This window comes from Vidua chalybeata, chromosome 6 (genome assembly GCF_026979565.1).
Source record: "Vidua chalybeata isolate OUT-0048 chromosome 6, bVidCha1 merged haplotype, whole genome shotgun sequence".
NCBI classification, from domain to species: Eukaryota; Metazoa; Chordata; class Aves; order Passeriformes; family Viduidae; genus Vidua; species Vidua chalybeata.
This window is the reverse complement of record NC_071535.1, coordinates 56,395,258-56,406,093: the sequence shown is the minus strand read 5'-3', so window position 1 is coordinate 56,406,093 and position 10,836 is coordinate 56,395,258. Positions and strand designations below refer to the sequence as shown.

General features: G+C 70.1%; 4 protein-coding genes across 8 annotated transcripts; 2 read left to right on the top strand and 2 right to left on the bottom strand.

Moving 5' to 3' along the window:
- Nucleotides 1–258: 258 nt before the first annotated feature.
- CLP1 (cleavage factor polyribonucleotide kinase subunit 1) lies at nucleotides 259–2,534 on the bottom strand. The gene is made up of 2 exons (XM_053946540.1): nucleotides 1,776–2,534; nucleotides 259–1,079 (listed from the first exon to the last, which is right to left on the bottom strand). The coding sequence occupies exons 1-2, from the start codon at nucleotides 2,379–2,381 to the stop codon at nucleotides 408–410; spliced, it is 1,278 nt and encodes a 425-aa protein (XP_053802515.1). The 5' UTR covers nucleotides 2,382–2,534; the 3' UTR covers nucleotides 259–407.
- Nucleotides 2,535–2,715: 181 nt separating this feature from the next.
- On the top strand, nucleotides 2,716–5,073 carry YPEL4 (yippee like 4). Of its 2 annotated transcripts, XM_053946542.1 has the most exons (5): nucleotides 2,716–3,049; nucleotides 3,625–3,930; nucleotides 4,392–4,435; nucleotides 4,536–4,644; nucleotides 4,829–5,073. In XM_053946542.1, the coding sequence occupies exons 2-5, from the start codon at nucleotides 3,784–3,786 to the stop codon at nucleotides 4,916–4,918; spliced, it is 390 nt and encodes a 129-aa protein (XP_053802517.1). In that variant the 5' UTR covers nucleotides 2,716–3,049; nucleotides 3,625–3,783; the 3' UTR covers nucleotides 4,919–5,073. The 2 variants fall into 2 exon arrangements, with proteins under 2 accessions (XP_053802517.1, XP_053802516.1); XM_053946541.1 differs by lacking the exon at nucleotides 2,716–3,049 and having other exon boundaries at nucleotides 3,059–3,930.
- Nucleotides 5,074–5,534: 461 nt separating this feature from the next.
- On the bottom strand, nucleotides 5,535–9,745 carry SERPING1 (serpin family G member 1). 4 transcript variants are annotated; one of them, XM_053946794.1, is made up of 9 exons: nucleotides 9,329–9,745; nucleotides 8,678–8,747; nucleotides 8,422–8,491; nucleotides 7,836–8,307; nucleotides 7,613–7,750; nucleotides 7,325–7,528; nucleotides 7,039–7,181; nucleotides 6,514–6,733; nucleotides 5,535–5,949 (listed from the first exon to the last, which is right to left on the bottom strand). In XM_053946794.1, exons 3-9 carry the CDS (start codon nucleotides 8,488–8,490, stop codon nucleotides 5,708–5,710), a joined length of 1,488 nt encoding a protein of 495 aa, XP_053802769.1. In that variant the 5' UTR covers nucleotide 8,491; nucleotides 8,678–8,747; nucleotides 9,329–9,745; the 3' UTR covers nucleotides 5,535–5,707. The 4 variants fall into 4 exon arrangements, with proteins under 4 accessions (XP_053802769.1, XP_053802770.1, XP_053802767.1 ...); XM_053946795.1 differs by having other exon boundaries at nucleotides 9,512–9,745; XM_053946792.1 differs by lacking the exon at nucleotides 9,329–9,745 and adding an exon at nucleotides 8,974–9,068 and having other exon boundaries at nucleotides 8,678–8,743.
- On the top strand, nucleotides 9,006–10,708 carry UBE2L6 (ubiquitin conjugating enzyme E2 L6). The gene is made up of 4 exons (XM_053946796.1): nucleotides 9,006–9,087; nucleotides 9,775–9,864; nucleotides 10,267–10,453; nucleotides 10,523–10,708. The coding sequence occupies exons 1-4, from the start codon at nucleotides 9,067–9,069 to the stop codon at nucleotides 10,681–10,683; spliced, it is 459 nt and encodes a 152-aa protein (XP_053802771.1). The 5' UTR covers nucleotides 9,006–9,066; the 3' UTR covers nucleotides 10,684–10,708.
- The last annotated feature ends 128 nt before the right edge of the window (nucleotides 10,709–10,836 follow it).

Sequence of the window (10,836 nt, the reverse complement as noted above, 5' to 3'; positions counted from 1 at the left end):
CTCCCGCGGGCCCGCCCCGGCAGCGGCGGCGCGCATGCGCAGGGCCGCGGAGCGGGCGTGCGCGCTCACGCCGCGGCGGGCGGGGCCACGGCCGGAGGCTCGGCGCGTGCGCGGGACGTACCACACCGGGGGCCGGAGGGGGCGGGCGGAGGGCCGGGACCGGGCCCTGCGCACTCCGGGCGCGGGGGGAGCCCGGGGCCGGCAATCCCCGCTCCCGTCGGGGACCCCCCCGTCCCTCAGCAGACGCTCACCAGCGGCAAAGGCTTCCAGATTTAATAGCAAATTGTACAAAAAGTATAAAACCAAAGGTCGGGCGCTGCACCAGGGTCACACCGCGCTGGGGGGACAAGGCGGGGGGCACAGGGATGAGGAGGAGGAGGAGGCAGGGGGCACATCCCGTCCCTCCCCTACTTGAGGTCCATGAAGCGAATGTCCATGATGAGCAGGAAGTTCTTGGGGAGGGGCCGCGGAGCCGGGGACAGCACGGTGAAGACCTGGCGCTCCAGGTCCACGCCGGTGACCACGATGAAGCCGGCCACGCTGGTCTCGGAGATGTTGTCGTCGGCGCTGTCGGCGGTGCTGACGCTCAGCAGGTGGTGCACCATGTCCCGCCCCGGCGTCACCGGCACCAGCTTCAGCTGGTTGTCCTCCTGCGACATTCCCAGCGGCAGGCACGAGTCCGGGATGGTGGGCGCGCCCACCTTGTAGATCTTGACGTCGGAGAACTTGACGTCGAAGGCGTGGGGGTAGAAGCAGCCGCGGAAGCCGTAGAAGTACTCGCGGATGCGCTCGTCCCGGCATTCCCGGCGGAAGTCCTTGGAGCGCTCCACCACGCCGCCGGACTTGGGCAGCAGCACGGTGCGCACGAAGTGGGGCAGGTCCCGCTTGAGCTCGTTGTAGAGGCGCTCCTGGTCCAGCACCACCACCACGTCCACCTCGAAGGCGGAGGCGGCGTGCACCAGCGCCTGGTAGCCCGAGCTCTTGACCCAGCCGCAGGTGTTGATGACGCAGCCGCTCACCGACGCCCGCCGGTTCACCTCGCAGCGCTGGTTGAAGACGTCGGCCAGGCACGACGTGATCTGCGGGAGGAGGGGGTCACACAGAGGCACCCGTGTTCCCCCACCTCCTTCAGAACCCTCAAGGCCTCGATTCTGGGCGGCCACCCAGGGAAAAATGGTGGAATCGTAGAATGGTCTGGCTTGGAATAGATCTTAAAGCCCATCCAGTTCCCTATGGCAGGGACACCTTCCACCAGCCCAGGTTCCTCCAAGCCCCATCCAGCCTGGCCTTGGGCATTTCCAGGGATGGGGCAGCCACAGCCTCTCTAGGCAACCCTGAAGGGCCTCACCATCCTCATGTTAAAAGAATTTCTCCCCAGTATCCAGCCTAAACATCTCCTCTCACTGTGAACCCATTCCACCCCATCCTATCACTCCAGGTCCTGACAAGAATCCCTCTCCGGCTTCCCCGCAGGCTCTCAGGATGGAAAAGGCTGCTCTGAGGTCAGGGCACAAAGTGTCCTCCTCCAGGCTGAGCTGCCCCACCTCTCCCAGCCCATCTGCACAGAGGAGGTGCTTCGGCTCCCTTCATCAACTTCGTGTCCTCCCATCTCACCCGACAGCTGGGAAGGGGTGACTGGCCGTGCCCGAGGCTGTTTTTAAGGCGTGTCGTGCTGCCCCCAGACAGCACCCTGGGGACTCGGACACCCCACGGTGTGCGAAACCCCGGGGAACTCCGGGCACAGACCCAAGCCGGGCCGAGCCCCCCGTGCTCACCTTGTTGTAGAGCTTGATGTTGGTGCCGGGCGTGGTGGAGCCGAAGTGGTAGACGAGGGGGGCCTGCAGGGAGAAGCCCTCCTCCACGTCGGCCGGGCGCTCGATGTAGAGCGCGCCCATGGTGCCGGGGATGGACACCGAGCCCTGCCCCACGTCCAGCTCCACGAAGGTGGGCCGGCGGCCCAGGCGCACGGCGTAGTTGAGCAGCAGGCGGCACACGGTGGTCTTGCCCACGTCGGTGGGCCCCACCACCATGACGCGGGGCCCGCGCTCGTCCTCCCGCTCGGCCTGGCGCCGCATCTGCTCCAGCGCCGTGTGCGTGTTCAGGTACAGCAGCATCGGCGTGTCCCGCGACACGTAGGCCACCTCGGTGCGGCCGCTGAGCTGCACGGTACAGCCGTGCCACGTGAACACGGCCACCTTGGCGCCCGCGTCGAACGTGAACTTCTTGTTGCGGGTGAGCTCGGTGCCGAACACCTCGGCCATGCCGGTCAGCAGCTCCAGCTGCACCGTCTGCGCCGCCTCCACCTCGAACCGCAGCTCCGTCTCCCGCTCCAGCTCGAACTTGGCCACCTGCTTCTTCTCCTCGCCGCCATCGTCCGCCATGACGGCGACGCGGGGGTCCCGGGCCCGGTGTCCCCCGGCCGCCGCGGCCGCGACGGAAGTGACGTCAGAGCGGGGCGCCGGGAGCGCCGGTGTCCTGCATCACGTGGGGCGTCGGGGGTTACGTGAGGGGGCGTGCCCTGACCGGTTCCTGCGGCTCGTTTGCATCTCATTTGCATACCGCCCGCGGCCCCTCCTCGAGTTTGCATCTCATTACAGCGGGGCTCCCCCTCTTCCCCCCCCGATCCCTCGGGATGCGTCCCGGGATCGTTTGCATGACGTTCGCACGACATTTACACGCAGTCCCGGCCCCCGCGCCTGATTTATATTTCACGGAGGACATGAGGGGACAGGGACACACGGGGGGACACTGGGGACAAGGCAGAACACGGGGACGCGGGGGCACAGGAGGGAGCGGGAGGTGCCCCGGCGGCCGCAGCGCATCCCCGGCGGCCGGGATGACGTCGGAGGGCCGGGCGGTGACGTCACGGCGGCGGTGGCGGGTGGTGACGTCACGGCCGCGGGATGAGTCACGGTGCCGTGATGCGGCTCCCGGGCACGCAGGGCCCCCCCGCGCCCGCCCCGGGGACAGCGGCGACAGCGGCAGCGGCGACAGCGGCGAGAGCGGCGGGCGGTGAGCGGCCCCGGGCCCCGGGAAGCCACGGAACCCGGTACCCCCCATCGTGTCCCCCCGAGACCCCCAAAGCCCCGCCGAGCCCCCCCTCGTGTCCCCCAGCGCTCCTGACATTGCCCCACCACGGCGATATCCCTGTCCTCCTCCACCACCACCGCAAATATCCCCCCCAGCACCCTCCCGCCTCCCGGGGACCCCCGTCATCCCTCCCGGGACCCACAGCCTGCCCCTTGGAACCCCCATCAGCGCACCTTGGAACCCTCATCAACCCCCGTGAGGACCCCCATCATCTCCCGTCGGGACTCCCATCATCCTTCCTCCCGTCCCCCATTCCCCCCGCTCGGTACCCGCAGTTTTCCTCCTCAGGACCCCCATCACCTTCCCGGGGACCCCCACGCTTCGAGAAGAGACCCCAGACCCAGCTTAGGACGCCCCCCGTCCCCCAGTCCCTCGGGTCCCCCGTGTCCCCCCCGGCTCTCCCGGTGTCCCCGCTGCCCCGGTGTCACTCCTGCGATGAAGCGCCCGCTCTCAGCCGGCTCAGTTCGTGCAGCGCCCACGCCTGGGAGGCTGAGGAGGGGGTCCCCCCTCACCGCTCCCCTTCCCCCTTCGCAGGCCGCCCCCCTTTTCCACCTCCTTCTGCCGGGGGGCCCCGGCGGAGCCCCCCGAGCCCCGCCGGGCGGGACGGCGGCTCTGGGCGCGCTGCTGCGCTGCTTCCCCTGCGAGCGGCTGTGCGGGGGCTGCGCGGTGCCCCCCGGGGCGCTGCCCCCGGCCATGCCGCCCCCGGCCCGCCGCCGCCTGCCGCCCGCCGCCCGCCTGCCGCCGCGCACCTTCCGCAGCTACCTGCCGCGCTCGCACCGCACCTACAGCTGCGTCCACTGCCGGGCGCACCTGGCCCGCCACGAGGAGCTCATCTCCAAGGTGCCGCCGCCACCCCCGGGCTGCGCGGGCACCGGCGCTCGTGCGCTGGCACGGCGGGAGTCCCCCTCGCCGCGTCCCCGGCGGGGTCCTAGGACAGCGGGTGTCCCTTCGCCGTGTCCCCAGAGTGCTGAGTTTCCCCCCCACGGTGCCCCAGGCGTCCCCCTGTGGTGTCCCCAGGGTGGTGAGTGCTCCCCCTGTGGTGTCCACGGTGGCCGCTATTGCCCCAAGGCAGGAAGCATCCTCCCCCTGCAGTCCACGGCGCGGTGTCCTGGTGGTGGCAGGTGACCCGTATGGCGCTCCCACGGAGGTGGCCGTCGCCCCCCTCAGTGTCCCCGAGCTGGCAGGTGTCCCCAGGCCGGCGTGCTGCGCGGCGCGGTGCAGCGGGATGGGAGCAGGACATGGAGGGAGGGGTGCCGGGGGACGTGGGGGACCCACCGGTGACACTCGCCGTGTCCCCACAGTCCTTCCAGGGCAGCCACGGCCGTGCCTACCTGTTCAACTCCGTGTGAGTACCGGGGGCACCGGGGCTGGCAGTGGGGCGGGGGAGCCCGGGGGTCCCCGGGCCGGCTGTGCCGAGCCTGTGGGACCCGCCCCTCTCGGTGCAGGGTGAACGTGGGCTGCGGCCCGGCCGAGCAGCGCCTGCTGCTGACGGGGCTGCACTCGGTGGCCGACATCTTCTGCCAGAGCTGCAAGACCACCCTGGGCTGGAAATACGTGAGTGCCCCCCAGCTGGGACCCCCACCTGCTGCGGGCACTGCCCGGGGGCCCCAACCCCTGTCTGGGCACCCCAGCCCGTGTCTGGGCACCCCAACCCTTTGCTGTGGACACCCCCAAGGCCTGGGGAAGGCAGCGCCCGTGGGGGCACGGAGGGCTGACGCTGTGTCCCCCCCCCCCCCAGGAACAGGCGTTCGAGAGCAGCCAGAAGTACAAGGAGGGGAAGTTCATCATCGAGATGTCGCACATGGTGAAGGAGAACGGCTGGGACTGACGCGGGGGCGCAGCTGGGACTGGGGGGCACCGGGGGGCGCGCTGGGTGACCCCCCCCCTTGGCGCCTTCGCTGTGCCCCCCCGTGCCCCCTGGGTGGCACCAGCCGCGGGGGTTGCGGGGCTTTTCTAGGGCAATAAAGGCTTTTTTTTTTTTTAGGAAGGTGCTGGTTGTCACCTGCCCCCGGTGCTGCCACCACCCCAGCTCACCCTGGCACGCAGCCTGGCACGGAGGGGGGGGGTCCCTGGTGGACCCAGCCTGTCCCTTCCCCTCCTCACACGCAGGAGGCAGGAGGCTGTTGGTGCATTTATTGGGACGCCGAGCTGGGGAGAGGAACTGAGGCACGGGAGGAGCAGGGACCCCCTGATGCCCTGGGGGGTGTGAAGGGAGAGGAGAGGAGAGAGGAGAGGAGAGGAGAGGAGAGGAGAGGAGAGGAGAGGAGAGGAGAGGAGAGGAGAGGAGAGGAGAGGAGAGGAGAGGAGAGGAGAGGAGAGGAGAGGAGAGGAGAGGAGAGGAGAGGAGAGGAGAGGAGAGGAGAGGAGAGGAGAGGAGAGAGGAGAGGAGAGGAGAGAGGAGAGGAGAGGAGAGGAGAGGAGAGGAGAGGAGAGGAGAGGAGAGGAGAGGAGAGGAGAGGAGAGGAGAGGAGAGGAGAGGAGAGGAGAGAGGATGGAGGGAGGAACAAGGGAAGGAAGGATGGGAGGAGAGAGAGAGGAAAAGGGTAAAGGAGAGAGGGAAGGGAGAGGAGGAGGCAGGGATGGAGGGAGGAGAGAGACAGGAGGAGCGGAGTCAGGGCTAGGGGTCGCTGACACGGCCCATGAAGACGGGGAAGTCGCCGGTGTTGTGCCAGAGGACGAAGAGGAAGGGGCGCAGGGCCTCCAGCACCAGGGCCGAGCGCGCCACCGAGGTGGCCATGGCCGCCGCCGCCTCCACGCCGGCCTCGTCCAGTGCCAGCACCGCCCGGTGCCGCGCCGTGTCCACCGCGGCCGGGCCCCGCGCCAGCCCGCACAGCTCCGCGTCCAGGAACAGCCCGAAGTCTGCGGCACACGGCCTCAGCGCCACTCCCGCGGAACACGGGGACAGCGGGGGCCGAGGGGGGACACCAGGGACGGAGGGGACACCAAGGGGAGCCGGGGACACAAGGGATCCAGAGAAAAACCAGAGGGACAGGGACATGGAGATGCAGGAACCCGAGGGACAGTGGGGATAGAGGAGACACCGGGGACAACGGACACAACGGGGACACTGGGGGGCGCCAGGGGACGCTCAGGGAACACGGGGGAGATGGGGGATATTCGGGCCGCTGGGGGTAATTTGGGCATACTGGGATGTAAGGGGACATTAGGGGCGCTGGGGGGAGCAGGGCACATCCGGGGCACTGGGGACATGGGGGACACTAGGGACACGGGAGTGTGGGGGGCCTCAGGGGAAACCAAAGGTAAGGGGATACCGGGGACATTGTGGTCTTTGGGGACCCTTGGGAAAGTCACCCCCCAGGGGAGGGGCCTGTGACATCCTGCAGGGAGTAACGTCACCGCACGGGGAACGACGTGACCCCGCAGCCCAGCCAGCCCCTGTGGTGCCATCAGAGGTGTCCTTACCCATGTCGTGGACCAGAGTCACCACGTCCAGGGCGAGGTCGAGGCGCAGGCGGGGCAGGGACAGCGCGGTGGCCCGGGGCGGGGTGCGGGCCGCCCGCCGTAGCAGCGCCAGGAAGGTCGCGGGGTCCAGCGCCCGCTCCAGGGTCTCCAGAGGCTCCAGGGTCTCCCGCGGCATCAGCACCACGAGGCTCAGCCCCCCATTCAGCTCCAGCCGCCCCACCTGTGGGGCAGAACCCACCTAAGGGCCACTGCGGGGACCCATGGACTGGCACCCCCACGGTGCCCCCAGAGAGGTGCCAGCCTGCCATCCCTCAAAGTCCCAGGGGAGCGAGATCACAGCCTGTGCCCCTTTCAGTGCCAGGGGAGTGACATCAGCCTGGCATCCTCCCCGCGTGCCGCAGGAGTTGTATCACAGCCTGGCATTCCTCCTTATTGCCACTGGAGTGACATCATGCCATTATCCCCCTAGCAGTGACCCCCCCCCAGACCCCCAGCACCTGGTGGCCGGTCCCGGCCAAGGGCTACCTGGGCCTGCAGGCGGGAGTCGGTGAAGGAGGCCACCGGGTACTTGGCGCTGGTCATGGTGGGCACCTTGCGGGGGCGGTGCCCGGGCCGCAGGAAGGGCAGCAGCACCGTCTTCTTGCGGTCCAGCGGCGTCCGCCAGGCGGCTGTGGGGACACGGCACCGCGGCTGGGGGCGGGGGCACCGGGGGCGGCCGCACAGGGCGGCCTCAGCCCCGCACCCCATGGCCGGGGGGTGTCCGGGAGATGCCCGGGGGGTGCCCGGGGGATGGCGGGTGGCGGGGCCGTACCGCGCAGGTGGACGGCGCTGAGCAGCAGCAGGCTGGGCTCGGGGGGCAGCGCGGACAGCAGCGAGGGCAGCAGCCCCTTGCTGGCCTCCCGCACCCAGGCGTTGATGCGCTGCAGGTCCAGGCTCTCGTTGCCGCTCAGGGCATACGGGCGGGCGCCGTAGAAGCGGAGGGAGTCGTTGAGGAAGCGGGGCCGGAGCTGCAGCTCTGTGGGGCGGCACGGTGGTCCCGGTATCAGTCCGGGTGCCCAGCGGGCAGCGGCACCCCATCGGCACCCGGTGCCCGCCTCACCTGGGTGGTGGAAGATCTGGGCAGCCGAGAAGAGGCCTGGCGCGCTGGCCAGCTGCTGCAGGGCGCCGTGCACGCAGTGCAGCCCCTGCGGGTACGCCAGGACGGCGGCCAGACGCTCCTGGGTTTCTCCGCGGGCGCCTGCGGGCACAGAGGAACGTCAGCGAGGTGCCCCGGCTGGGACAGCTGTGACACGGCAGTGCCACGCCCGCGGGCAGCCCCTCACCTAGCAGCAGGTGCGAGAGCCCCACGGCGACGTTGATGGGGGAGAAGAGCAGGTTGGCGTCGGGCTGGGCAGCCTCTGCCATGCGCTGGTAGAAGCGGAGGGCAAAGGTGACCAGAGCCTCGGCCACGGCAGCCCGCTGCTCCCCCGTGGGCTCCCCGCAGGTGTCAGTCGGCTCCTCGTCCCCAGGGCACGGCGGGGCGCTGGTGCCAGGCGTGGGCACTGCCGTGGTCCCATTGGCTGCGGCGTCCAGCTCCTCCAGTGCCCCCTCCGGCGCTGTGGGGCTGGGGGAATCTGTGACACCCCAGCCAGGCGGCCCCTCGGGGTGAGCGCTGGGGGTGGGCATGGGCAGAACGGTGGCCCCCACGTCCTGCGAGGGAGCTGGGGTACGAGCAGGGGGCACAGGGGGCACAGGCGGTGTCGGGGATTCTCTGAGCAGTGTCATCCCGCTGGGAGAGGCCTCCAGAGTGAGCACCTGGGCACAGGGACTTGTGTGAGAGAGGCATGGGGCACCCGGGTGGGCAACTCAGATGAGGCAGTACAGAGGGGTGTTTGGCACAGGGAGCCCGTGTCCCTGGGCCACACTTACCGGGGTGACAGTGACGGTGGCTGTGGCTACTAGCCACGCCAGGAGCAGCCAGAGTGTCTTGGTGGGCATGCTGGTGGGAGGGCACAGGTCAAGGGCAGGACAGACACCCAGCATCCCCCACCACGGCACCTCGCACGCCCACTCCCTGCACCACCCGTACCCCCACCCCGTGCAGCCCAACCCCGGGGTGCCCCCGCTCTGTCACCCCCGGGGGACCAGCTGTGGGGGGTGGGAGGAAGCAGCACCCCGGGCCCACCTGGGTGCCCGGCGGGTCAGTTCCTGCGTGTCCAGCGGGCGCCGGGAGATCTGGCCGGGTCCGACCCTGCCTGGTTAAAAATTAAGGAGGTTCCCGTAAATCAGCCGGGACACGGCCAGTGATGCGGGGGCGGGCAGGGGGGTGTGGAGGCATCCGGGATGCGGCCCCGCGTCCAGTTTTGCTCCCGTCAGCCACCCGTCTGCGCGGGGCTCCGGCTTTCTGTCCCCCCACCGCCCCCGGGACCCCCACGGTGACGGGGGTCGCCGGCCGCCCCAGGCCCATCTATCCCCACCCACCCGTGCCGGGGGCGCGGCCGCAGAACCTCCTCCCGCCCGCCCAGGGGCGTGACCCCACGGAGCCCATCCCCGTGGCACTGGGCACCGATCACCATGGCCGGGCGGATCGCCAAGGTGGGCACCGGGGGCACCGGGACGGGACCAGGACTCAGGACACCGGCGTTACCGGCGCGGGGGTCCAGGTGTCGCACCGGAGGGGGGCCCGGGGGGAGCCGAGCTCACGGTGCAGGGGTCCCGGTACCGGGGTGTGAAAGGGGGTTCTGAGGAGTGTTAGTGCCAATGGGGGATACCGGTACAGGGGTGCGGGAGAAGCGGTGCTGGGGGATGTGAGTGCCCGGTGAGGGGGTCCCGGTACCGGGGAGAGGCAGTGCTGGGGGTGTCAGTGCCTGTGCGAGGCTCCCGGTGCCGGGCTGCGAGAGAAGCCGTGCTGAGGGGTATCAGTGTCCGGTGAGGGGGTCCCGGTACCGGGGAGAGGCAGTGCTGGGGGTGTCAGTGCCTGTGCGAGGGTCCCGGTGGCGGAGTGCGAGGGAAGCAGTACCGGGGTGGAGGGTCTCCCGTGCGGGGTTGACCAATATCCCAGCACGTTTCAGTTTCGTTTCCCCGGCGGGGCGGCCCCGCTCAGGGGTGTGTCCAGCACGCCGGCCCCGTCCATAAGAGTGTGCCCGGTAATTAAGCCCGGCCTATTAAGGCGCGGCCTGCAGGCGGCCCCGCCCAGAGGCGTGTCCCGGCTGGAGGATTAACCTATGGAGACGCCTTTCGGGACACACCTCCGCCCTCACCTGCCCCACCCCTTCCCCGCAGGAGCTGGAGGAGGCGCGGCGCTGGGAGGGGGCCCGCGACGTGCGGCCGCTGGACGGGAACGTGCGGCGCTGGGGGGGACTCCTGCTGCCCGTGCGTGGGGAGAGGGCACGGGGGGACGTGGGGGCACGGGGGGCTGCGGGGAGTCCTGGGGAGCGGGGGCCGAGGGGGTCCCCTGCGCATGGGGGACATGCGGGCTTGAGGAAGGATGTGCCCCTGGGGGCATGGGAGGGACTGGGGGTGACCCTTGGGACGGGCCTGTCTCACTGAGTGAGGGTCCCCCTCAGGACAGAACTGGGGAGGGTCCCTCTGAGGACGCTGCGGGTCCTGGGTTGGGGACACTGTGGGGAGGTTTCCCTCCTGAGGGGCTCGGGCTGGCACGGGGGAGTCTCTATGGTGGGCACTGGGTATCAGGGCTGGACAGGCCCCCCCCCCCCCCCCCCAAACGATGGACGCTGTGTCAGAGGGGGCTGAGGTGCCCCCATATCCCGGCAGAACAACCCCCCATACAACACGGGCGCCTTCCGCTTCGAGCTGACCTTCTCTCCCAACCACCCGCTGGAGCCCCCCTGCGCCACCCTCCGCACCCCCATCTACCACCCCAGCGTGGACCTCGAGGGCCGCGTCTGCCAGCCCCTCATCACCCAGGTGCACTGGGAGCCCACCACCCGCGCCATCCAAGGTGGGCACCGCGGGGACAGGGGCACAGTGCAGGGGGGTTCGTGCCCCTCTGACCCCGCTGCCCCTGCAGTGCTCCAGGACCTGCTGCTGCAGCTGGACAGCCCCGACCCCCAGCGGCTGCTGCGGCCGGACGTGGCCCGGGAGCTGCAGGAGCGCCCCGAGGAGTTCCGGCGCCGGGCAGAGGAACACACCCGGCTGCACGCCGAGCCGCGCCCCGACCCCCACACATAAGGCAATAAATTCTCTCCGTCACCTGCTCTGGCTCCGTCGTGCCTCACTGGGAGGGTGGGGGGCTCCAGGAGTTGTTGCCCTGGGGGATGTCACCCTCCCGGTGGCAGAGCCAGGGCTGTGCCCCAACCTGGTGACAAATGCCCAGACACTCGC

Coding starts and splice junctions, on each gene's coding strand:
- UBE2L6 (XM_053946796.1), top strand. CDS start 9,067: ATGGCCGGGCGGATCGCCAAG. Junction 9,088..9,774: donor TGGCCGGGCGGATCGCCAAG/GTGGGCACCGGG, acceptor CCTTCCCCGCAG/GAGCTGGAGGAGGCGCGGCG. Junction 9,865..10,266: donor GGGGGGGACTCCTGCTGCCC/GTGCGTGGGGAG, acceptor ATATCCCGGCAG/AACAACCCCCCATACAACAC.
- SERPING1 (XM_053946792.1), bottom strand. CDS start 9,068: ATGGTGATCGGTGCCCAGTGCCACGGGGATGGGCTCCGTGGGGTCACG. Junction 8,744..8,973: donor CGGCCGCGCCCCCGGCACGG/GTGGGTGGGGAT, acceptor TTAACCAGGCAG/GGTCGGACCCGGCCAGATCT. Junction 7,751..7,835: donor GCTCTCGCACCTGCTGCTAG/GTGAGGGGCTGC, acceptor CTGTGCCCGCAG/GCGCCCGCGGAGAAACCCAG.
- CLP1 (XM_053946540.1), bottom strand. CDS start 2,381: ATGGCGGACGATGGCGGCGAGGAGAAGAAGCAGGTGGCCAAGTTCGAG. Junction 1,080..1,775: donor ACATCAAGCTCTACAACAAG/GTGAGCACGGGG, acceptor CTCCTCCCGCAG/ATCACGTCGTGCCTGGCCGA.
- YPEL4 (XM_053946541.1), top strand. CDS start 3,526: ATGAAGCGCCCGCTCTCAGCCGGCTCAGTTCGTGCAGCGCCCACGCCT. Junction 4,436..4,535: donor GCCTACCTGTTCAACTCCGT/GTGAGTACCGGG, acceptor CTCTCGGTGCAG/GGTGAACGTGGGCTGCGGCC. Junction 4,645..4,828: donor CCACCCTGGGCTGGAAATAC/GTGAGTGCCCCC, acceptor CCCCCCCCCCAG/GAACAGGCGTTCGAGAGCAG.